Source organism: Aspergillus saccharolyticus (genome assembly GCF_003184585.1).
Source record: "Aspergillus saccharolyticus JOP 1030-1 unplaced genomic scaffold BP01scaffold_12, whole genome shotgun sequence".
NCBI classification, from domain to species: Eukaryota; Fungi; Ascomycota; class Eurotiomycetes; order Eurotiales; family Aspergillaceae; genus Aspergillus; species Aspergillus saccharolyticus.
The window spans coordinates 159846-182806 of record NW_020290622.1 but is presented as its reverse complement, the minus strand read 5'-3'; the positions used below and the strand labels follow the sequence as shown (position 1 = coordinate 182806).

Genomic DNA, 22961 nt, shown 5'->3' with positions numbered 1-22961 from the left:
TCAGTTGTACTTGAGTACCTCGTACGGAGCAGACGGGATGAAAGGTCTACCCCGGAATAACCCCATTTCGAAGGGCATGCAATTCAAGTTCGTAGGCTTGCAAGTGGCGCAACTGAGGCTGTTTCTGACGACAAGCCAACTTTATAGATTTTGCAACTTGATCAATAAGTGGGCTGGGCAGATCGAAACTTATACTCCTTAGACATGAGTCCTCGACTGCATTTTCGCTTATGTGCAGTAGTCAGTCAGCGCGTTCCAATGACTTAGGTCCGATATGGATGCATATCATGACCGAATCGGTCGATCGAAGCCATGGGTACGAACCAAGATATCTGATGCCTGAGGCAGAAAGCGTAGCCTCGCCGTTGCCGTCATCCCTCTCCCCTCGGCTCTTCTCTCACTTTCGCACTTCCATATCTTTGCCATCCCCCAGGTATTCCACCAGACATTCGTCTGGGGAATTGATGCGCAACTTCGGTTCCCCTTACGCAGTCTGAGTTCGAGGTGCATCTAGCTTTCACCATGCGTCACCTTCTCTCTTTAAATCTCCTGCTGGTCGCATCGGGCGCCCTGGTATCCGCCGTCCCCGCAGGCTCCAGCATCACTCCACCGCCGCCGATCGAGCCCGCTCAAATTTTGTCCTTCCAGTCACCTGATACCCGAAGGCCATGGACTCGATTTCGAGACTGGGTCATTGAGTCTCTTTGGAGCATACCAAAGTCAACCAGCAGTCCACTGCGCGGACATTCTCCGCCTCCCCAGGCCCTCGCGCGCTATGGCAGCGATGTGGTTCTACGGTTTACCCTGCGGAACGAAGATCAAGCGGAGGCACTCGCCCAAGCGGCTGATATTTTGTTCCTAGATGTTTGGGCATCTACTCCCCAGTTCGTCGATATTCGTTTGGCTCAGGAAGTGGTAAGTTTTATGACTCACTGATACCTGGTAATGCACCATTACTGACGCCCGCGGCGCTTAGATTCCCTCGCTTCTCGGCCTGTTACCCAGTTCCTTACAAACTGCCTATACCCCCTTAATCGATGACTTGGCGGAGATGATTTACGCTTCCTATCCGAGTAGCCGACCTGTAGGGCTGACTGGACAATCGGACTATATCCCATCCGGTCGGCAAGCAACGCAGCTTGGCGGTGTCTTCTTTCAAGAGTACCAGCCCCTCGGGGTCATTGTGCCGTGGATGCGCTTGATGGCCTCGATGTTCCCCTCGCATGCACAAATGACCAATGTGGGAGTCTCCTACGAGGGTCGAGAAATCCCCGCACTCCGACTGGGAGTCAGCCGCAATGGTGACAAGAGCCCCACGCCGCGCAAAATCATTATCCTTACCGGGGGTAGCCATGCTCGCGAATGGATTAGTACTTCAACAGTAAACTATGTCGCTTACAATATGATCACCAAATATGGTAAGTCAAAAGCAGTCACGCGGCTGCTGGAGGATTTCGACTGGGTATTGGTGCCTACGCTTAATCCAGACGGCTATGTCTACTCATGGGAGACGGACCGCCTCTGGCGCAAGAACCGACAACAGACCAGTCTGCGATTCTGCCCTGGGCTGGATCTCGATCGCACGTGGGATTTCCAATGGGACGGCGAGCGAACCCGCTCCAATCCTTGCTCCGAGAACTATGCCGGCGACGAGCCATTCGAGGGCCAGGAGGCACAGCAACTGGCACAGTGGGCTCTCAATGAAACGCAACACAACAACGCCGAGATTGTCAGCTTTGTGGATTTGCATTCCTATTCGCAGCAGATTCTGTATCCTTTTTCATTCTCGTGCTCGTCTGTCCCGCCTACCTTGGAAAGCTTGGAGGAGCTTGGCCTAGGGCTCGCCAAGGTCATCCGGTATGCGACGCATGAGATCTATGATGTCTCCTCGGCGTGCGAGGGAACGGTCACCGCGCGCGCGCCGAACGACCGACGGTTTTTCCCAATTGGTGGATCGTCGGGTGGGAGCGCTTTGGACTGGTTCTATCATCAGCTACACGCGACATATTCTTATCAGATCAAGCTTCGCGACCGTGGCAGCTACGGATTCCTGCTTCCTTCCGAGCACATCATTCCCACGGGGAAAGAGATCTACAATGTTGCCTTGAAGCTAGGATCTTTCCTGCTTAAGGAGAATGGCTTCGATGTTGACTGGGAGCTTGAATTAGAAGACGCTGGAGCGGTTGGTCAATCGACGGACCACAGCAGACCCGGTGAGGGCGATGTGCCGTCGGTAACCGATGCGGAGAACCCGACCCACCCCGCGGACCCAGACGAACCAGAGGAATGGGAGGGGGTAGACTGGACGGAAGAAGAATCAGTTGAACTCCGTCGCTGAGCTTAGTCTGGACTTCACAAGATGTCTTCGAAATGGTTTGGACGATGATTCTACGACAATGACTAATGATGTTTGTTTTGGCAACATGGGATGCTCCTGGACCGGTGTATATCTTATCTATGGGTACAATCTATGACTGTTGATATGTGATCGAGTCGATTTATCATGCGTGCTCCATCGTGACCGGTGAACCAGCCTTGACTGACTGAGTGGTAGTGTATTGGATAGGAACGAGAGGGAAGATCAAGGACTGTTTCAGACACCGAGTTGTGAACGAGGGTGGCCTGGCTTCCTGGCAATGATAAGGTTTCTTTGTGCCAAGAGGGCTATCGCTCCCAATTGCCAGACAGTGGGAGAAATTGGACTGGGTTCCATGATACTACTCGATAAGTACTGATTTTAAAGCGTAATTGGGAGAGGAGGGGGTGTGGCGGGGGATAAGCGGCGGAGGCGGACGCTGATAAGCAAGGCTTGGCGGGATAAGCAGAGGCGGTCGAGGCAGAAAGCATTGGGTAATGCCAAGCCCGCCAAGCCCTTTCCCCGCGGGGTGGGAGAGCCGTGGTTGACACTTTCCCGTCTGTCAACAACTTATCACCAAATAATCTTCCTTATGCATCGGATGAATGAGTACCATCTGAAAGACTACCATACACCCTTGCAAACAGCCCCTACAACACAGCCACTACGATGAACATGCCCTGTGCCAAAGCAATTCACCACGATCCAGACTATATCTCACTGGCAGTGCATGACGGCAATGCCGTGAGTGCCTATCTTGTGGATGAGCTGCGGAGAGGAAACAGGGGCCGACGACGCCTAGCATCGGCTGGCAAAAATGGGCCACCAGTCAGAGACTATCATATGCCACCCTCCGATGTCACCCCAGCCCGAGTATCAGTCCAGTCCCGTTTACTACTAGCGGTGCTGCCTTTATTTTCTGTCCTCGGCTCCTCTGCCTGACTTTCTCTACTTTCTCTCCTCTTCCCTCTTACCTTTCCATCCTGTTCCTGCCATACAACACACTTCTCACACTTCACACACATTGCAACTCCTGTTGGACGAGATGGGCTACAGAGATGAGCCCCTCTCCAAAGAGGGCTATGCGACCGATGTTCTCACCATGGAGGGAAGCACACTCCAAGCTCAGGGGGAGAATGAGCTCCATCGCGCGCTCAAAGCCCGTCACATCACCATGATCGGTGCGATTCTGTTCTGCCTTCTGACACAGGCTCAGTGACACTAATCTGACATGGCTAGCGATCGGCGGTGCCATTGGAACTGGTCTTATCATCGGAACCGGATCTGCTCTTGCTAAGTAAGTCTCTACCCTGAACTCTGTGTGTGCTTCCGTGCGCTAACAACTGCGCAGGGCTGGTGTAGGTGAATGCTCGACCACGTAAGAAGAGACAGCAAGAAGCTGACGCACATCTAGCCTGCCTCTATCCTCATTTCATACTCGGTCGTGGGTTTGGTTGTCTACATGGTGATGTGCGGACTGGGAGAAATGGCTGCCTGGCTACCGCTGTCCTCGGGCTTCACTGGCTATGCTGTTCGATTCTGCGATCCGGCTTTGGGATTTGCCATGGGCTACACGTACGTTGAAACAGGCAGGTTCCCGAATGCCATACTAACAGTCAATAGATACTGGTTCAAATACATCATCGTCACCCCGAATCAGCTCACCGCGGGCGCACTCGTCATATCCTACTGGGTGGACAAAGAACGAGTCAATCCGGGCGTGTGGATCACAATATTTCTCGTTCTGATCGTGTCCATTAATTACTTCGGAGTGCGCTTCTTTGGCGAGTTTGAGTTCTGGCTCTCGTCTTTCAAGGTCATCGTGATCCTCGGGCTGATCCTGCTGTCGTTCATTCTCATGCTCGGAGGCGGGCCGGACCACGACCGCAAGGGATTCCGCTACTGGAAGAACCCCGGTGCGTTCAACACCTACATCGATGATGGTCCAGCGGGCCGCTTCTACGCCTTCTGGGCGACCATGGTCTCGGCCACGTTCGCCTACCTCGGCACCGAGTTGGTGGGGGTGACTGTCGGCGAAGCGGAGAATCCGCGCAAGACGATCCCCAAGGCCATCAAGCTGACCTTCTACCGGATCGTGGTGTTTTACATTCTCAGTGTGCTACTCGTGGGCACTCTGGTTCCCTACAACTCGGACGAGCTCATCTTCGCCACGAAGCAGTCTTCCTCGGCTGCTGCCTCGCCGTTCGTGGTTGCCATCGTGCTCGCCGGTATCCCGGTGCTCCCACACATCCTCAACGCCTGTATTCTGCTGTTTGTATTCTCGGCGGCCAACTCAGATCTCTATATTGCCACCCGCACCATCTACGGACTGGCCCGGGAGAACAAGGCGCCCAAGTTCCTGGCCAAGACCGACCGGCGCGGCGTGCCGATCTACGCGCTGGCGGTGTGCGCTGCCATCGCGTGCATCGCGTACATGAACGTCTCCTCGGACTCCAAGGTGGTGTTCGGTTACTTTGTCGACCTCGTCACGATTTTCGGGTTGCTGACTTGGGTGTCATTGCTGATTACGCACATCTACTTCGTGCGGGCGCGCAAAGCCCAGAACGTGCCGGTCAGCGACCTGGCGTACCGCGCCCCGTTTGGGGTGTACGGGTCCTGGGCGGCGCTGGTGTTCTGCGTGCTGATCTGCCTGACGAAGAGCTTCGATGTGTTCACGCACAATAAGAAGTGGGGCACCTTCAACTACAAAACCTTCATCACGGCGTACCTGGGAATCCCGCTGTACTTGTGTTTGGTGGGAGGCTATAAGCTGGTGACGCGCTGTCCGGGGGTGAAGCCGCACGAGGCGGATCTGTGGACGGGCAAGGAGGAGGTGGATGCGGAGGAACGGGAGTATCTGAGACGCAGGGCGATGATGGAGGAGCAGCACCAGGGGGCGAATTGGTTCTATCGGACTTTTGTGGCGTGGTTGTTCTAGTCGAACCGGCCCGGGCGACGATGTGATATTATTCTAGCTACAATTGTTGACTCCAATAGTCCGTAGGATTGGGATATCGCCGCCTTACCTCCGAGTACGTATGTGACTGGGGGGAATAACTCCGCCCTCTGGGATGCCAACTCCGACGGGGAGTGCCTACAAAGATGCCAACCCCGCCGGCGTCCAGCCCGTACTTCAACATCCGACGATGGTTTGTCTTTATCGCCGCTAACCCCGTGTGCAACCCATTATCACATACACCCCATGCCATTAGTGAATAGTAGTCGCTTGCCTCTGATCGTATAAACTCCTTGCCTTCCAGTGACATAAATTCCCCATTCATCAAGTTGTCCACCCACCAAATCACTACCTACCAAGCCACCATCCACCAAACAAGTCAAAAAATTACCACTACCCCCCAAACCAACAACAACACCAACACCACCAACACCACACCACCACCAGAATGTCCACCCCGGAGAAAACCCTCTTCATCCTCGGCGGCAGCGGCTACATCGGCACGCAAATCATCCGCCTTGCCCCCGACCCCCCCTACAACTTCACCCAAATCCGCGCCCTCAGCCGCACCCCCGCAACCGACACCCACCTGACCAATCTCGGTGCAACCCCCGTGCGCGGCGACCTGACCTCCCACGCCCTCCTGGAGCATGAATCCCGCCAAGCCTCCGCAGTCATAAACCTCGCCACGGCCTACATCTTCGGCCAGAGCGCCTCCTACGACGTCCAAGGCCTCGGCACCGACACCGCCGCGCTGGACGCCATTGCACGGGGCCTTCAGAACACCGGGAAGCCGCTGGCGATGGTCTCTGGCACGCTGATCTACGCGCCACACCCTTCCGGGGAGGAGACGGAGGAGACCAGTCCATTCGATCCGCACCCTATCAACACCCGATCGAAGACGGATGCGTATGCGCGTGCTCTTGGCGCGCGGGAGGGGTTTCGGGCGGTGACGATCCGACTGGCGCCCTTTGTGTACGGACGGGCCGGGAGCGGAGTGGGCCGGTTCATGCGGCTCGCTGCTCAGAATCAGCGTGTCGCGGTGGTGGCGGGCGGAGGGAAGAGGACGACGACGGTGCATGTGGATGATGCGGCGCAGTTGTTTTTGCTGGCGGTGGAGAAAGGTGCGGCCGGGGAGGCGTTCAATGCGAGTGCCGAGACGGGGGTCACGTTTCGGGAGTTGTTTGGGGCGATAGCTGAGGTGGTCGGGGTCGGGATTGTGGATTTGACTGAAGAACAGGCGATGGAGGGGATGGGGGAGATGGTGATGCGGTTTTTGAGCACGGAGAATCGCGCCTCGGGGAAAAAGGCGAGGGAGGTGTTGGGGTGGGTGCCCACCGCCCCGGGGGTGTTGGAGGAGATTCGAGAGGGGTCGTATAGGGTGTTGGCGGAGGAGTTGCGGGAGAAGGAAAAGTCAGCACCATTGAAGAACTAGGAATTAGATGATTTATGTAAAGGTCTGGTTGTTGTACCAGCTAGTCCTAAGCTTTTCGGAATGGCTGCTTGGACTTTGATCTGGTCGGGCTTTGTCTTCAAAAGCGTTCCTCTCAGATATGCGGTCTTCGGAAATGAGATATTGATCAAGTTGCTTCAGCTTAAGTCGCCAATGCCCATTCGCAATCAACAGAGGATGTCTATGGGTGGATAGTAGTCTGGTCCGATGACATATCTTGACCGTAAAGCAGATATGAGGTCAAGCATTGAAGACGAAAATGCTACTCGTAAGTGATGGTATGCCATGGTAGAGCTCTAAACAGTCAATTCTACATTCTATGCAGTAAGCACATCTAACCGGTATCATCATGTTCATGAGCAGCAGCCCGCTCGGCAGCTTGTTTCGCAAGATAAATCAACCTTTTCACCAGACACACCGTAAAATAAAACGGAGGAAACCGTCCCCGCATGTCCGACGAATCGGTGTGATCCAGGTCTATGAAGATATCCACCACGCTCTGTAAGAGTTGTATATCGTTTGTGTACGACGGCGCAGTAGGATAAGTGATAAGAAATCTGAACAGAGAAACCACACCAGTGAGAAGAAACTGGGCATATATCCTAAGCCTCATATTATTAGCGGACTATCACATCTCATGTCATGATGGTACACAAGACAGCCCTACCAAAATGTATGCCAATTGAGAAAATCGCGGATGCGGCAAATGTACATCAAAATAGACCGCGATTCTTGACGGAAGAGCTCAGCGCTGGACGGCAGAATGGACCAGCTGGAATTGCTGCTGCCGACAGCACTTGCCTCGTGGATTTTGCCCACAAGAAAGTAAAACTCGAGGTGCAGGCATGCGCCCCGCAGGCTCAGATCATGAAAAAGGTAATTTGGCGCGGATTCGGTGGCGAAAAGATCCGGCCAGCAGTTAGCGGGAAACATGGCCTTGAGATCGGTGAGCTCTTGGTCCAGTTCGCGGATGTGCTGCAGGCGTCGTGCCTCAGGCTGAGTGCGGGCGTAATCGGAGTACAGCAGATGGTGGACCTTGGATTTTAGGAGGGAAAGTCGGATGTCGGATGGAAAGAGGAGTTTGTCATTGGAGAGGGGCCTAGAGAAGAACTGTTGGTCGGACGACGATAAAACATAGTTGTCTGGAATCTGAAGCTCGCAATCAACGTCGATGAAGTGCGGGGAGCAGTTGTAGCGGATGACCATATTTTTGTCGGCACCGTAGCAAAACCAGAAGATAGCCCGGAGATGCCTGCCCTCAGGCTCGTGAATGACTGAATACCGATGCGCCCCTAGACTGAGCAGCATGCGAGCAGCCAGAGCGAGGAACAGCTGGCCTGGTTCAATTTGACCACCCGGCATAACGTACGTCATCTGTCAAGGTCAGCTGTCATCTCATCAGATGCGTGGGCGGTTTACAATTAGGACAATGGCTTCCAGACTTCTAACCGTAGGCTTCTCCATCAAGATCCTAGGTACGAGACACAGCGCAGCCAGAATGTATGCAGCTGGTTCCGCATGAATAAATGCTGGGTCGAGTCGGTGCATCACACTCATCATAGCAGTGAACGCAAACAGACAGGCGAGATTAGCTGCGGGCACGGTGGTATCTTGCTGGTCCAGTACACCCTCCGCCACCAATTCGCTCAACGCATCGGCATTGGCAACCGGAAAGATAGAATAGAGTCCGCTCCTAGAATAGTGATCAAGGGAGTATTGAACTAGAGGCGTGGGAGGCCATTTTGGCAACAAAGCCGGCTTCGGAGTTGTCCGTCCCTGGGCGCCTTGGAACCTGAGGGATTGCGCTGCCTGAGCCAGAAAATGGTCGAGATCAATGGAAGAACCCGTTTTCTGGTAGACTGTGGAAAAGAATGATGATCTTTGAATGGAGCCCGCTTGACCCACTCCACAGTGAGCAATCTCCGCTCGGAATGTCGCCAGGGAAGTGTCTAAGTTGTATGTGTCTGGAAAATGGTCAAGGGTCATCAAGCGAAGCCACGGACTGTCCGGAGACTCGCCGGAATCGCTTCGCTCGCTGAGGTCTGCGCTATGTGTCGAACTCCTGGCAGTCAACTGAGACTCGAGGTCTTCAATCCGTGCTCTGGCATCCTGAAGCTGACTGGGTCCCTGTTAGCCATGCAACCTATGGTTCGGGACAGTCTTACTCGCGGAGGCTTTTCCGTGGTAAGTCGGGTAATTCCGTGATAGTGCAAGGCACACAAGCAAGATAGCATGTCTCGCAGGCAGGTTGAGCGTTGTCACAGCGAATCTACACACCTTTGTTCAGCATTAATGAGCTTAGCGAGGTGCGATGTGTGCTTACTGACCTTTTTCCGACGGCACAGATCACAAGCACTGCGGGTACGACCACCAGCCCGTTGTGAAGAGTGACCACTCATGCTATCTGGGTTTCTTCAACAGACCAGAATCCATAGACCCACTGCGACTGAGCGGCCCTGTACTGCTCATTCATCGGCTCTTCAATCCCGATGTGCGCTGAGTGATGGTTGGACCGCAGAGGGAAGAGGATATACTAATCAAACAGTCACCTTAACTGGATGCAGATGCAAGATGAGTCAGCGGCATTGCTTGCGCCGAAATCGCAAGGATTCGGCGCAGGGATCGAGGCGGGGAATTCAGTTCCAGGTGTCGATCAGGACGCTGCCAAGAGCCAAGTCCGACACCGGATCCACTCCGCCCAGATGCTTCCACTCGACTGCATCTTCCTCCTTCAATCACAACCTTCTATTTCATCAGCCAGGGACCCACTGTTATTGACCGGGTGTCATATTCTCCAGGTCATCTAGTTGGCTACACCTCGACGTGACACACTTCTAGTGATTCAGCCAAGATCGCTACGACGATGATGACGCGTTTACGGCCTCGAACAATACTATCACAATTCGTAGCGGCGAGAGAGATGCAAGATTCGGCACTCGACGACTTTCAGTTATCCGGAGCAGAGCAATCGACATCTATAAAGCATCGCATTGATGGTCATTGAAGTTTCCCAGTCCACCAACCATCTTACACTTTGATCATTCTTACGAGCCTCTCCTCTCAACTATTTCGAAATGCAGCTCCTCCAGCTCAAGCAGGCAATCGCCCTCTCCCTGGCTGGCTTGGCCATTGCGCATCCCGGAGCTCATGAGGCCAGCTCTTTTGCCAATGTCTCCAAACGTGCCTTCCTGCACAATGCCCAACGGAGCATGAGCCAATGCGCCGGACAGCTCCAGGAGAGAGGCGTGCATGAACGAGCTGCTTCCCGCCGCGCGGCCTTGTATGAGAAATACAAAAAGCGGTCCTTGGGTCTCCGCGACACGGCGACAGTAGTGAACACCTCGCACCACTCCTCCCTTCAGGTGACACCCAACACCCCCGAGTGGGAGCTCTTCTCGAAAGACCCGGTCTGTATCCTCGCTCCAGAGGGTGAAGTCGGTCCTTTCTGGGTGAAGGGGGAGCTTATCCGCCACGACATCTCCGACGGAGAAGCAGGAGTTCCCATCATCCTAGACGGTCAGTTCATCGACATCAACACCTGCGAGCCCATCCAGGATCTCTACTGGGACGTGTGGAACTGCAACTCAACTGGTATCTACTCGGGTGTCCAGAGCAGCATGAACGGCAACGGCAACGACGCATCTAACCTCGACAAGACTTTCCTCCGCGGTATCCAAAAGACCGACTCCGATGGCGTTGCAGGATTCAAGACTGTCTTCCCCGGACACTACTCGGGCCGCGCGACTCACGTCCATGTCATCGCCCACCTGGGTGCTCATGTTCTCCCCAACAACACGCTGACCGGTGGCTACATCCCGCACATCGGCCAGTTGTTCTTCGACCAGGATCTGATCTCGCAGGTTGAGGCCACCTACCCCTACAACACCAGCACGGTGGCCATCACCAAGAATGCAGACGATCATGTGGTCAAGGTCGAGACGGAGGACAGTAACTCGGATCCGTTCTTCGAGTATGCTTTGCTGGGGGATTCGATTGAGGATGGGATCTTGGCGTGGATTACCCTTGGTGTCAACGTCACCGCCAGCCATGACTCCAGTGCCACCTGGGCTGCGACCCTGACCTCGTCCGGTGGTGTGGTCAATGAGGACTCCTCCAGCGGTGTGGACATGTAGAATTTTTCAATATGTTGCGGAGATGGTCAGGCCCAGTCAGAACGATGGAAGCACTTGGTGCTCAGCAATCGGACTCTCTCTTCGTCGGGATTGCGAAAGACATTAGTTAGCACAGAGTGACTTTGCGTACTTGAATTATACTAAATATGCTTAAGAGATGTCTTAAGTTACCAGCCTTCCAGCTAATTTCTCTCTCCTGCTAACATCATGTTGATGGCTAGCCGGGTGGTAACACCGCTCCTTCCTGCTTTGCAGGGCTCGTGGCTTGTTGATCCTTCGCCTCCGCGTCTCTCGGCCCTTGTTAGCCACATCAACTTGAGCCAAGAGGAAAACCACGTCTTCCTTTCTTGCGGTTTCGTGCCTTGAATGTACAATTTGGTAGGATATTCTTCTAAGAACCTGGGGATTACGGAATCATTGCTTACGGAGTGCAGTTCAAGAGATCACTCCGCACGAACCATTTCTCCCACCCCTTCCGAAGCACTGCGCCTAGCGTCTTCGACAAGACAACAAATCGTTCATTGTCAAGTGCCCTCTTCTTCAACTGGCAAGATCGCACAGCCCGACGTCGGGTTGAAGTAGACTACGACATTCGTACATTGTACAACACTTCGGGGAGCATCGTTGTCTTGCATTTGACCAAGATCCCGATGCATACAGAGGCCTAGAGAAAGAGAGTGCGTATATATTCGAGTAAGTGCATTGATATCCTGAGCAATAATTCGGAAGATGCGTCGTTCGAAGATCCGTTTGACTGGAAACTTATCCTTATGCATATGCAAGCAGGATCATGTCAACCGTTAATGTGCCTTGCCACAATACTGGAGAGACAATGGAAGTTACCACGATGGAAGATAACAGTCAGGGCGGCGTTCAGAACAACGTTGGTGTCAAAATAGAAAACGACACTCGAGTTTACACCAACATATCTAGTAATGTTCTAGATGACAACCAGCACGATGCTCAAAACGATACTCAGGGCAAAGTTCCAGAGAAAGTCGCAGACGACATTCAAGACATCAGCAAGGAGTACAAAGACACGAGCCAGACATCTCAAAGCAAGGCTGAGGAAGTCCTTAGGCGGATAGAAGAATTGGTGGAGGAAGACATTAGACAGAGGGCTAGGATCGATGAACTCCTCGCTCAGGTTCAGAAGGACAAGAAGCGGCTAGACGAGATCATTGAACATCTGAAGTTTAGGAAGAAGATCAGAGGTCAGGCTGAGCACAAGGGGGATTATACATGAACGTATGTAGATTTGCTACAGATCGTGCAGTTACTACTTGAGCAAAAGCTTGTACGGATATGGGACAATAACAAAGATGTCACACTTGTTCCGAGGGGCAAATGATTCAACGTTCCCATATCTTCGACATTCATGCTGAACACCTTGCGCATCATAGTATCTCTTCTCACTTATATACACTTGTGAGTCTTGCAATATGTTGTTATTCTCTCTCGATTCACATACCCCTACTGCTCAATCGACGTTTCTCCCCGGCCCCTTTCCTCAAATGTACCCAAGAGTGAAAGCTATTGAGAAGAGTGGCAGGGAGGCCAAAAACAATGAAACCAAGTCGCTTGCTATGATTGCGCTTCTTTGTTAATTACAGCAATCAACAAAATTGTCATCGAAATGACTCAAAGAACGAGTGTTCTTCCGCTTGCACGGTCAGCCCGCCCAGCCGGAGGTGTGAGGTCCTGAATTTGAGAACAATTGATGGTTATTAGGTTGTTCTTGATTGTGATTGGTTTGTCTTTGTATGCTAGATTTGTTGTGGAAGTCCATTTGAGATGGCATTGCATCGGCTACTCCCGGTGGCTGGACTGTACAATACGCCCTTTACATGACATGACGCCGCCCGGCCCTAACCGACTACATACATCCCAGATCGGGCCCATCCGGCGTGGCTGCCGACCCGCTGAGGATGAGTCAATCGATGAATTTTGCATGGTTATAAGAAAGAGTCATCCTGAAGAACCAACAACAGTTAACCTGCTCTTCTCAATTTTCAACGTACCATTGACCCCCTCAACATGTCTCTCAACTACACCCTCCTAGACGTTTTCACCACCACCCGCTTCCAGGGCAACCCGCTAGCCATCGTGCGCGTCCCCGCCAACCAGCAACCGCCTCTCACGCAAGAGCTGAAACAGAAAATCGCCATTGAATTCAACCTCTCGGAAACCATCTTCCTCCACGAGCCCGCAGAAACCGATGGCAGTAACCTCCCAATCGACACCCTCGCCATCGATACCTTCACCCCGGAATGCGAGCTCCCCTTCGCCGGCCATCCCACCATCGGCACCGCCACCTACATCTTCCAGAACTACCCCGCCGCCATCGCAGAGAACCTGAAAGCCCTGCAAACCAACCGCGCAGGCACTATCGCCGTCTCCCGCGATCCCCAGACCGGACTCGTCCGCGCCGCGCTCCCGATTGACTTCCACCTGCACCAGGCGCAGATCTCATCGACCACTACCCCGAAAGCCCCGGGGCCGTTCCCCGTCGTGTCTATCGCCAAGGGTCTGTCGTTTGTGCTGGCGGAGCTCCCGGACACGGACGCGCTGGGGGCGGTGCAGGCGAGTGTGTTGGAGGCGTGCGTGAACCCCCGCATGTTGGATGAGGGGTGGAATGAGGGATTGATCGGGACGAAGTATTTTGTGGATCTCGGGAGGGATGAGGCTGGGTGTCGGCAGCTGCGGACGAGGATGTTTATCTCGTTTGAGGATCCCGGCACGGGGAGTGCGTCGACGGCGCTGGCGTGTTTGTTGGCGTTGCGGGAGCCGAGGGAATTGGGGGCTGGGCCGTTCGAGTTTCATGTTGTGCAGGGGGTGGAGATGGGGAGGAGGAATGATATCTTTGTGAGGGTCAGGAGGAGTGAGGATGGGAGTGAGGTGGTGGAGGCTTTGTTGCAGGGGAGGGCGATTGTGGTCGGGGAGGGGAGGATTATGCTTTAGTTGAATACTTGTGAGGAGAACGTAGATGGCGTATATTGGTTCTCATGTAGGAAGCTAGCTCATAATTCAACCGATCCAATACTTCAATGTACATATACGAGAAGAGCGAGTCTGTTAGCCCATTACGATATTGACCAGGGTCTAGAAAGTCTTCGATCTGAATATCTCTGTAGGGCACCCCATGGCGGATTGAGACAGCAGTGCCCCACTAGTGCCAACATCTATCGGAAAGTAGCTATAGTGCGCACTCTTGTATTGTCCTTATCTCCCACAACATACTGTAGCCATGTACCTACGTACCCTCCCAGTCCGCTTGCCCACCCCTCATGCACCGCATCCGTCCCCTCCGGTCAATGACACCAAATGACATGCCCATGACACCACCAGCACCCCCGACGCAAAAGAAAAAAAGAACTCCCCGGTACTGGGGTTCGAACCCAGGTCTGCAGCGTGCACCGTTGGGTGCCCAACTGCCGTCGTCTCCATCTAGACCATACCGGGTCTCGTTGGAGGAGTAGGCATTTGCGTAGCTTGTACGCTCGACTCGGTTTCGCTTTTCTGGGTCTTTATTATCTGAATAGGCTACTATCAGAGTATCTCGAAGTCAAGACAGTGTAACATGAGGACGAGAAGTCCAAGGATTGTGACTAAATACAGAAGATGGAATGAATGGGGGCTATTGTTCCCTGTGTATAGGTCGTGGTGGGTCTTTCTCGGGGCGAAGGAAATAAGGTGGTCGATGGACCCACTTAGTCCGGGCTTCATGTCGTCCTTGGCGCTTTCTCGACAGGCGGTGGGCGGATGGCAAGAGGATGATTATCAATTGGGGAAATAACTACTGAGTTGTCACAGCATGGGGACAGTACTGTAGGTGCTGAGCATGCCTTGTTGGCGAGAATATCGGCAGCGACCTGGAGCGATTTCGGGTACCCTTCACGATGACCCTGTGTCACCTGACAGCGACCAACAGCCGACATCGGCTGTGCTATTCAACTGAAAGATTCAGTGGCTCCCTAGATGCTGACAAATCTTGGCCAATTGAGCCCTAAGTAAGGACAATACTGGGTAGAAACATGAATTGGTAGTGTTGATGTATGATGGTGGATTGACACGCGAGCGGGACAGGTGATTCTGTGAGCCTATGATATGCTCCATAATAAATACTGCGGTACCACCTTTGAGCATCATTCGGTTCAGTCTAGTGCACGTTGCTACATCTAGATGGTGCTCGTGCAAAAAGAAATGGGGGAGATATGTAGCCATAGGACGAACAGGGATCACGCGCAATCATATTGTCACATCAATCGAAAGACCAGGCATGGTTCATATGTACAATGCAGAGCTAGACGGCTGAGATCCCCCGCGCTTGCTCAACCTCAGATGAAGAACCGAACGCCTCAAAAATACACAGATACCCCAGCTCAGGCTTTCCCAATCGTCCTCGAAGCCTCAGCAGTGGCCCCTAACGGCCGTTTTACCCCCGGATCCGCCTTCTCCATCGCGACTTGATATGCCTTGCGCTCCCCGATTCGCTGCAAATACTTAACAATATTCGGATACTTCTCCAAGCTCACCGGCATGAAAAATCGACACGTCGACAGCGGGAATAGGGCCATGCAGTCCGCAGCCGTGAAAGTCTCGCCAGCAAGGAACGGATATTTGGCCAGCTGGGCCTCCATCGCCGCAAGACTGCGGTCGAAGCGGTCTTGGCTGTGTTGAGCGGACAGATCAGGTTCTTTGCTTGTGTCTTTGCTGCTGGAGAGGTGCGCGAACATGATCCCGTTGAGGGCGGGCTGCATGCTGCCGTTGACGTGGTGGAGCCAGAAGACGTAGTCCGGGTAGTTGGGGTGGGTTGGCGGGAGGGTTAATTTGCTTGCATTGTCGTATTTGGTGAGGAGGTACTCGAAGATGGCGTTGGATTCGCCTAGGGTGATGTTGCCGTCTTCGATGACGGGGGCGGTGCCGGCGGGGTGGAGGGATTTGTATGAGGCGGGCGCGAGAGAGGTGACGGGTTCACGCTCATAGGACTTGAGCTGGTACGGATGTTCTAGTTCTTCGCAGAGCCAGATGACACGCTCTGACTGAGAAAGGCGGAGGTGATGAATGATGAGTTGGGGGGATTCAGTCATGGCTTCGGAGATAGCAGACAATAAGGATAGGATTAAGGATGCGGCTATTTTCTTTTAGAGTGTGAAGCTTATGAAGCTTAAGCCTCAATTTAAGGTCGTGTTACCTGTAGGTATCAGTGCCTGCGTCGGATTCGGCTTCCGGGTTGTCCGAGAATCCAGACTCTCGGAAACCGGGAATTTTACGTGGAATCCATGAGGAGCGCCGGTGGGCTGATATGCAGGACCCGCTGTGGAGCTGGTGTGGAGCGGGGCGCTCCTCAGCGTCCAGGCTATACCGTCATCCACTTGAAGCAGCATCTAACCACTCAATAAGTAGCATATGAGAGGCAGCTCCTCCATATCTGACCTCCTGGTCCACTGGCATGTTCCTTCTCATACTGGTTAGGAGGAATGATAGGGTGATGAAGTGGGATGATTCCCCGACAGCGTACAAACTCATCTTTTCACGCCACTACTATGTTTTTTTCCGGTAGCTACGAGCACTTGGGGATCGAGACGAATGATCGGCTCAAGGAGAAGAAGTGAGGGAGATGCGAAGCAAAAGACAAGTGAGGGGAAATGATGTTTTGTATGTTGCCCTCAGAATCACGTATGAGCCCACCATCTCCGCCTGAAAGAACCCAGGCTTTGGTGTTGTTGATGGCTCGCTTCTATGATCTGCAAGTAGGAAGGGGAGAAAGACCCAACATACTCGACTAAGTAGTGTACTAATTGTTGAATCTCGTCTTCAAGACACCTACAAAATTGACAGCCTGATCTTTTCAACTACACATGACGTTGATTCTCTTTGATCATATCTGCAGCCCATTCCGCAATCGCGTAGATATTGGCCGTAGGATGGCCACAGAGCTGGACAGGCAAAGTAAAAGAATCCACCATGCGAACATTTCGAGTACCATAACGTTGAATCGGCTGTCCAGCCCAACTGTTTGCAGAAATTGGCTTCATTGCAGGACTCTGACTGGCAGTGCCAGAGAGATCAAGACAGGTCTTGGAGCGGGATCGGCTGCATTGATAGAGGGAAGATTATACTTGTCGACCTGAACAAAGCGTCTCAGAAAGCAAGATCATAGTTCAGTCGACGGGTTGCAGATCCATCACCCGCAACTCGGTTGAAAGCTGCTTCCATTGCCGCTTTCGGTATGACTGCCAGCACCTGAGCTGCAGGGTTCACCCGAGGTTCTACCGATGCACCTTATTATGTAGTCCCTCTCGCATCGTCTACATTAATTGATCATTGCTTCTGCACTCCCTTGAACCGAACGGCCTAGGTATACAGCATTGATCAAGCGTATTAGTCACACAGCTCTCATATGAAGTTGAGCCTATGCTGCTGTGTCTCTGAACCGCAGCAGCTACAACGTGCCCCAATGCATTTTCCACACCCTCCGCAACAGACCATTCCTCAGTCGGCATTGACTCAATGGAAAATTGGGCTAGCGCATTCGCATTCCATGGGCCTTCTTGATGCGGGTAAGACTGTAGCAACCGAATCGCCCGCCAACGCTGCCCAGAATCCCCCGCACGTCGCGCGATGCTGTACAGAGGTGGAATTACACCAATGTCCAGACTGATTTGGGGAAGATGTTCTGGCGAGCTCTCCTCGCCCTGCTGAATTTCCGTGACGAGAGACAGCATGACCTCGAAATCATCGGTGAATTCGTGGAATTGTAGGCGTCCGGCGCTTAACGGGATGGCTAGGAGCGCGTTTCTGAGCGCGTGTGCCTCCAATGTGAGGAGCTTCAGGCCTCGATGCTCTTTTTGGGTGAGTACGCGGCCTGGTCGGTGGCCGATATTGGTTATGACCTGCAGGAATCGGGTGAGACAACAGAGGAGGCGATTCATTCGCTTGGCGGCAGTATCATCATAAGGCCTAGTGGTCTGCCATCGGCAGAATCGGACCACCGCACCAGCTATCGTCTCGAGATTCTGACGGAGTGCTGCAACGGTCCAATAGATACTGTTCCGTTGCTCTAGGGAAAATCCAGGGTCGTCGAGGGTTGCATCATCTTGGGCAAGGATTGGCCCGTCAAAGCCAAAACAGGCAGCCTGGGCGTCCAGATGCATGAAGGTCTGGACCAGAGACGGCTCCAGGGGAACGTCAGACCGACTTACTACTCTAGTTTGCTGGTCTCGAAGGATGTTCAGGCCACTTCGCAGGTGTCGGAAGGCATTGGCATAGTTTCCCAGGGTAAATTCCGAAGCCACAAAAAGCAGACAGCATAGAAGCACGGTGACAGTGAACTGTGGGTCCTGAGATTTGTGTCGCTTTTGCAGTTGCTGAAACGAGCGTCCTAGCTGCTCAAAGGCAAATTGCTGCCACTGCCGACTCTCGGTTCTCGCCCTGGGAATCACGCTTTCTCTTCTGCGCGCGTGCACGCAGCAGTGCACGGCGCTGAGCGCAATAGCGGCGTGGCAGACAGCCGGCTCCGCATGGCCGATCTGTAAGCTCAGTTGCTCCCAGAGAATCGAATCATAGAAACCGGCTAGCGTAGGAACCGTGCATTGCTGGAAGAAGCCGAAGCCACGTCGTTCTTCAGGAGTGAGCGCAGCTAGGATGCCGGGTGCCGAGAACCGGGGAGTGCTGGCCACTGTCGAGTAAAGGGGCTTGTGTGAAGCCTTACACAGCTCGTATCCGTCGCATTGCCTTCCGGTGGAGGTGCACCTTTTACATGCGCCTGGAAATTCGTCGCATTTGATGCGACGGAGGCTTGATAGGGCGAAGAATCCACGGTGGTAAGTTCTGTGAAGTGGCCACGGTATGAGATGCGAAAGAAAACGGGCGAACCTACCGGCAGGTTCGGCACCCTGATTTCGATCTCTTCGTGTAGGCCCTTTGTCGCTTGGCTGGGGCAATGGAGGAATCAGACATGTTGAAAGTTGCAGGTGGGTTGAGTCTTTGGCATTTGGGGGGTTGGGGGGGAGGGGGCTGGAAGACGGGCCGACGCGTCCGCAGACAATCTTGAAATCTAAAGTGGAGAAAGCAATGGCATTGTAGGTAGTTATTGAATCGCATGTGGTTGCTATGCTATTGCAAATCACGCGATCTTCTTCCTTGGCGCGACTACACTATCACTTCCCCAATATTTGATCCTGAAAGGTACACTGTATTACACCAGTTCTTCTCCCGCCTAGAGTAGAAGATTCTCAGTCGCTTTGTTACAGTAGGTGGAAAGTACTCCGTAGGTGGTTTGCACTCACTCCTCCCTCCAAACTCCCCCTGCAATCATGGATGGCTCGCCCGCTCTCCTAATTAGGAATAGTTGAGTCCAATCCTGCCAGCAGAACTTCCCCATCAGCCAATGCATTTCTTCATGAATGAGTGTGGTTACCCTTTCCTCACCGTATACCTCTCGAACGAGGAGGGAAATGCTTCTCACACTTTATTCTTTACTTCCTTGTCTCGAACATAGCCCTCTGCCAGTAGGAATGGATTTCGAAATCGCCGGCTTTTACCTATGCTTTGTGATCATACAGGATACGCACTTCAAAATTTACGTACTAAGCCATTGTAGTAGTTCTTGGTCATCGGAGTCAAAAGTACTTGCTACGGTATACCGGTATATGATGATGCATTAGTCAAGTTGAAAACTGGGCTGGCTTGACTGTATGGTAGCTTTCTTTCAACCAACCCGGGTGTTCTGTGACCGAGAGATTCCCTTTCTTTAATCAAAGCTGAACCTGTTGCAAATTAGGTAGCACTCGTACACTCGGAATGCAATGCTCATATCTAACTATGAAAATACTTGGCAGTATCTGACTAATTCTTCATGGACTTTCTATATGTAATTACTACTAGTTAAGTTACTGTGTAGATGTTATGCAGACAGTCCCCACAGCATGTGACAGCGTGACATAATCACCGCCATGCCAAGCGCACTTTTCTGCCGCCGCGCCGCCCAGTCTCGTCCGCTACAGCTTTACCATTCTCTCCGCAATACTTACTTTAGGTAGCTTTCCAAGTTCACCTGAGTCGAAGCTCCCAGCCATTCCTCAATCAATTTGCTTGCTCACTCGACTAACAGTACCCTCAACACCGACATACTTGATAACCAACTCACGAACCCCCCATTCATTCCATCGCCGTATCCCACCTGCCCATCAAAACCAACCCACATCCATCCTCCGCATGCCCGCAACCGCTACAGCAACCACCCCCCAGCTACAACCACACCACAACACCGCCCACATCTAACCCAATCCCTCCCAGCGGGACATCAAGATGGCCCACTCCAAACGCAACACCTCCCTCCCGCACTTCACCGCCTACGAGCGCTCCCTCCTGCGCTCGGCCTGGGGCACCAAACGCAGCGTGATCGGCCGCGACTCCTTCCTCCCCTTCGGCTCCTGTCGCCTGTGTCTGCGGCCCGCGCGCGCGCCCGTTGTCGCCTGCGCCACGGCGGGCGACCTGTTCTGCCGCGAGTGCGCGATCAGCGATCTCCTCGCGCAGCGCCAGGAGATCAAGCGGTTAGAGCGCCAGCGCGAGGAAGCGCGAAAGCGGTTGGTGGAGGAGGAGGCGCGGGCGCTGGAGGAGGTGAAGGGAAGGGAGGTGGCGGAGTTTGAGAGGGTGAGTATGGGGTTAGAAGGTGGCACGAAGCATAAGAGTAATAACAACAATAATAATAAGCGGAAGGCCAATGATGATGAGGAGGAGGAGGAGCGGGGTGGTGGTGGCGCGGGGGAGAAGAGCGTGGGTGGGGTTGGGGAGGTAGTGTCGAAAAAGAAGAAGGTTTTTGAGTTGGATGAGCAGGTTGTGATGAAGTTTGCGAAGGAGGAGCAGGAGCGGTTGAGGGAGGAGTTGAGGAGGGAGAAGGTTCGTTCAATTTTCCATTCCATCTCCCTTCTGCTTACTTGATGTATTGCCAATGGGGGTTTGAAGGTCTTGCTAATCATGTTTTGTCTGGGTTGCGCATTAGGATGCAAAATCCGCCCTGCCCTCGTTCTGGGTCCCCAGTTTGACCCCCTCGACAGACCCGAATGAAATCGCGGCCAATAAGGCCGTCAAGTTGACGCCTATCTGTCCGGCTTCAACGGAAACGAATAAGCACGGATACTCGCTGAAAGCGCTGGTGGATGTGCATTTCACCGAGGAGAAGGGTGCCGGCGGCGAGGTCACGAGGGTGTGTCCTAGTTGTAAGAAGACGTTTACGAATGGGTTGAAGGCTATGTGTATGTGCTCCCTGCTCTCTTCCTTCCTTTGTCTTCTACTGGTTGGGATATGTACCTGACCTAGACTCCATGATAGTAACGAAGCCCTGCGGCCATGTCATCTGTCAACCCTGTGTCAACAAATTCATGATCCCCCATGCTGCGCCGGACCCGCATGCCACCAAGGAGGAACAGGAGCAGACGGCGGCGCTGCACGGCCGGATCCTGTGCTATGTCTGCGAGACGGATGTGACGCCTGACACGAACGGCACCGCTAGCGCGAACAAGAAGAAGAAGAAGAAGGACAAGGAGGGCATCTTGCCCGGGTTGGTCGAAGTCAGTTCTGAGGGAACTGGCTTCGCCGGGCGGGGTGGGAACGTAGCGACGAAGAACGGAGTCGCGTTTCAGTGCTGATTTTCTGGATGGTTGCATGGACCAACGAGAAGCCAAATTAGTTGGTTGTACATTACGAATCGGGAGCATACATAGGTGGAATCTATCCAGCTTGGATACACTGCTGTTGATAACCAAAATCATATACATGTCCGACACAAAGACCGCGGACGAGGGAATAATGCTGATATAATGCCCAAATACATCTAGAGTACACGACCAAGCGCGCCGTTCTTTGATACCTTCCTCCTCTTCAACAGAAGCACAACCCGTACTGACTACGCACCGACCTAGGACCGCTTCGAGGCGTTGTTGAACTCGCGCACGACAATCTCGCACTTGATCTCCTGGCACAGACGCTTACGACGGCCAGCCTCCAGCTTAGAGGCAAACTCCAGGCCACTCGCGCGCTCCACAGCCTCGAGGGGCACCTCGAAGTCGCTCAAGCGCTTGTCGTTGGAGATGCGCGCGTTGGGCAGCACGAAGGCGCCGAGCGCGACCTTGCCGGCGGCAGCGGGACCCTCCTCGGCGAAGATAACCTTGTAGAAGTGGGTGGGCACGGCCACGTTGGGCGGGTTGCCGATGACCTCGTACGAGACGCGCCACTTGCCATCGGCCTCGCGCTGCGGCAGGTAGAGGGGGCCGGTGACCACGCGCACCGAGGGGTACTTCTTGGTCAGCCCGCGGCAGAACTCCTCAAAATGGGCCCAGTAGTCCCGGTTGAAGCCCTCGCCGACCTGGGGGCACATGTTGCTGAGGGCAAAGGTGCCGTCCATCGCGTCCTGCGACCACTTGCAGTCGGCCGCCGGCACCTGGTGGCCGCGGTCGTAGCCGGACCGGAAGTAATCGGACAGCTTGGCGCGGAAGGCGGCAGGGATTGTCGTGTCCTCGAAAAAGGTGCTGTTCTTGCGGTCGGCATTCTTCATGGTCAATGACTGCGGGGTGATGTGCTCGGCCACCCAGGAGGGGTTGCGCGTGCGGCGGTCGTAGGCACCGGCGAGCGGTGCGGAGAGTAGTGTGTCGGCCACGGGGCCGGGGAAGCCATATTGGTAGATGCCGGTCGGGTCGACGGGAGCGAGACCGGGGGCGGTGGGCTTGGGTGCGAGGGAGGGAGGAGCTGGCGGTCGAATGGCGGAGGGAGAGGGAGCAGCGATGGGGGAGGGAGGAGGAGGAGGAACTTGTTGCTGCTGTTGCTGTTGCGGCTGGGGTCGGGGAGCGGAGGAAGAGTAGAAAAGAGCCGTGATACCGGCACCAGTAGCCGCACTGGCCGCAGCAATGGCGGCAAAAGTGGCCTTAGACATGGCGACCAGGTGAATGGAGGGGAGAGTGAGAGGAGAGAAGAGGGAGGGAAGGGAGGCAGTGAGGGTGGAGGAAGAGATGAGGCTGAACTTGAAGTTGAGAATCCGACGAAAGACGGCGAAAAAGGCGGACA

The 22961-nt window shown here is 53.8% G+C and overlaps 11 protein-coding genes and 1 non-coding gene across 12 annotated transcripts; 7 read left to right on the top strand and 5 right to left on the bottom strand.

Annotated features, from left to right (window-relative positions):
* Positions 1–522: 522 nt before the first annotated feature.
* Positions 523–2338, top strand: BP01DRAFT_373388 (M14 family metallopeptidase; the record flags this gene model as incomplete). Its single annotated transcript, XM_025576784.1, has 2 exons — positions 523–915; positions 977–2338. 2 exons carry the CDS (start codon positions 523–525, stop codon positions 2336–2338), a joined length of 1755 nt encoding a protein of 584 aa, XP_025431870.1.
* Positions 2339–3401: 1063 nt separating this feature from the next.
* Positions 3402–5294, top strand: BP01DRAFT_295250 (dicarboxylic amino acid permease agtA; the record flags this gene model as incomplete). Its single annotated transcript, XM_025571813.1, has 5 exons — positions 3402–3537; positions 3596–3653; positions 3708–3714; positions 3771–3931; positions 3980–5294. 5 exons carry the CDS (start codon positions 3402–3404, stop codon positions 5292–5294), a joined length of 1677 nt encoding a protein of 558 aa, XP_025431869.1.
* Positions 5295–5760: 466 nt separating this feature from the next.
* Positions 5761–6747, top strand: BP01DRAFT_339122 (oxidoreductase domain-containing protein; the record flags this gene model as incomplete). Its single annotated transcript, XM_025573350.1, has 1 exon — positions 5761–6747. One exon carries the CDS (start codon positions 5761–5763, stop codon positions 6745–6747), a length of 987 nt encoding a protein of 328 aa, XP_025431868.1.
* Positions 6748–7099: 352 nt separating this feature from the next.
* Positions 7100–9265, bottom strand: BP01DRAFT_339120 (uncharacterized protein; the record flags this gene model as incomplete). The annotated part of the gene is made up of 5 exons (XM_025573349.1): positions 9093–9265; positions 8931–9034; positions 8185–8884; positions 7433–8139; positions 7100–7367 (listed from the first exon to the last, which is right to left on the bottom strand). The coding sequence occupies exons 1-5, from the start codon at positions 9162–9164 to the stop codon at positions 7100–7102; spliced, it is 1851 nt and encodes a 616-aa protein (XP_025431867.1). The 5' UTR covers positions 9165–9265.
* A 574-nt stretch (positions 9266–9839) lies between these two features.
* Positions 9840–10931, top strand: BP01DRAFT_422939 (intradiol ring-cleavage dioxygenase; the record flags this gene model as incomplete). Its single annotated transcript, XM_025579599.1, has 1 exon — positions 9840–10931. The coding sequence occupies one exon, from the start codon at positions 9840–9842 to the stop codon at positions 10896–10898; it is 1059 nt and encodes a 352-aa protein (XP_025431866.1). The 3' UTR covers positions 10899–10931.
* Positions 10932–11745: 814 nt separating this feature from the next.
* On the top strand, positions 11746–12144 carry BP01DRAFT_382066 (uncharacterized protein; the record flags this gene model as incomplete). The annotated part of the gene is made up of 1 exon (XM_025577347.1): positions 11746–12144. The coding sequence occupies one exon, from the start codon at positions 11746–11748 to the stop codon at positions 12142–12144; it is 399 nt and encodes a 132-aa protein (XP_025431865.1).
* Positions 12145–12829: 685 nt separating this feature from the next.
* On the top strand, positions 12830–13967 carry BP01DRAFT_356092 (PhzF family phenazine biosynthesis protein). Its single transcript, XM_025574859.1, has one exon. The coding sequence runs from the start codon at positions 12936–12938 to the stop codon at positions 13857–13859; it is 924 nt and encodes a 307-aa protein (XP_025431864.1). The 5' UTR covers positions 12830–12935; the 3' UTR covers positions 13860–13967.
* A 308-nt stretch (positions 13968–14275) lies between these two features.
* On the bottom strand, positions 14276–14360 carry BP01DRAFT_t127. Its single transcript has one exon. It is a non-coding gene; the product is annotated as a tRNA-Ala (tRNA).
* Positions 14361–15139: 779 nt separating this feature from the next.
* On the bottom strand, positions 15140–16033 carry BP01DRAFT_356091 (glutathione S-transferase family protein). Its single transcript, XM_025574858.1, has one exon. It carries the CDS (start codon positions 15986–15988, stop codon positions 15281–15283), a length of 708 nt encoding a protein of 235 aa, XP_025431863.1. The 5' UTR covers positions 15989–16033; the 3' UTR covers positions 15140–15280.
* Positions 16034–16836: 803 nt separating this feature from the next.
* On the bottom strand, positions 16837–18935 carry BP01DRAFT_31397 (Zn(II)2Cys6 transcription factor domain-containing protein). The gene is made up of 2 exons (XM_025572523.1): positions 18781–18935; positions 16837–18698 (listed from the first exon to the last, which is right to left on the bottom strand). The coding sequence occupies exons 1-2, from the start codon at positions 18858–18860 to the stop codon at positions 17210–17212; spliced, it is 1569 nt and encodes a 522-aa protein (XP_025431862.1). The 5' UTR covers positions 18861–18935; the 3' UTR covers positions 16837–17209.
* Positions 18936–19921: 986 nt separating this feature from the next.
* On the top strand, positions 19922–21700 carry BP01DRAFT_415392 (putative RING finger domain protein). The gene is made up of 3 exons (XM_025579135.1): positions 19922–20801; positions 20905–21157; positions 21234–21700. Exons 1-3 carry the CDS (start codon positions 20211–20213, stop codon positions 21548–21550), a joined length of 1161 nt encoding a protein of 386 aa, XP_025431861.1. The 5' UTR covers positions 19922–20210; the 3' UTR covers positions 21551–21700.
* BP01DRAFT_317687 (DNA/RNA non-specific endonuclease) lies at positions 21651–22941 on the bottom strand. Its single transcript, XM_025572616.1, has one exon. The coding sequence runs from the start codon at positions 22828–22830 to the stop codon at positions 21820–21822; it is 1011 nt and encodes a 336-aa protein (XP_025431860.1). The 5' UTR covers positions 22831–22941; the 3' UTR covers positions 21651–21819.
* Between the last annotated feature and the right edge of the window lie 20 nt (positions 22942–22961).

Bases quoted from the DNA above. Each gene is read 5' to 3' on its own strand.
- BP01DRAFT_356091 (XM_025574858.1), bottom strand. From the start codon at position 15,988: ATGACTGAATCCCCCCAACTCATCATTCATCACCTCCGCCTTTCTCAG.
- BP01DRAFT_415392 (XM_025579135.1), top strand. From the start codon at position 20,211: ATGGCCCACTCCAAACGCAACACCTCCCTCCCGCACTTCACCGCCTAC. The intron at 20,802-20,904 runs GTTCGTTCAATT...GTTGCGCATTAG, and splicing joins AGGAGTTGAGGAGGGAGAAG to GATGCAAAATCCGCCCTGCC. The intron at 21,158-21,233 runs GTATGTGCTCCC...ACTCCATGATAG, and splicing joins GAATGGGTTGAAGGCTATGT to TAACGAAGCCCTGCGGCCAT.
- BP01DRAFT_317687 (XM_025572616.1), bottom strand. From the start codon at position 22,830: ATGTCTAAGGCCACTTTTGCCGCCATTGCTGCGGCCAGTGCGGCTACT.
- BP01DRAFT_31397 (XM_025572523.1), bottom strand. From the start codon at position 18,860: ATGTCTGATTCCTCCATTGCCCCAGCCAAGCGACAAAGGGCCTACACG. The intron at 18,699-18,780 runs GTAGGTTCGCCC...CGCCCTATCAAG, and splicing joins TCAGGGTGCCGAACCTGCCG to CCTCCGTCGCATCAAATGCG.
- BP01DRAFT_356092 (XM_025574859.1), top strand. From the start codon at position 12,936: ATGTCTCTCAACTACACCCTCCTAGACGTTTTCACCACCACCCGCTTC.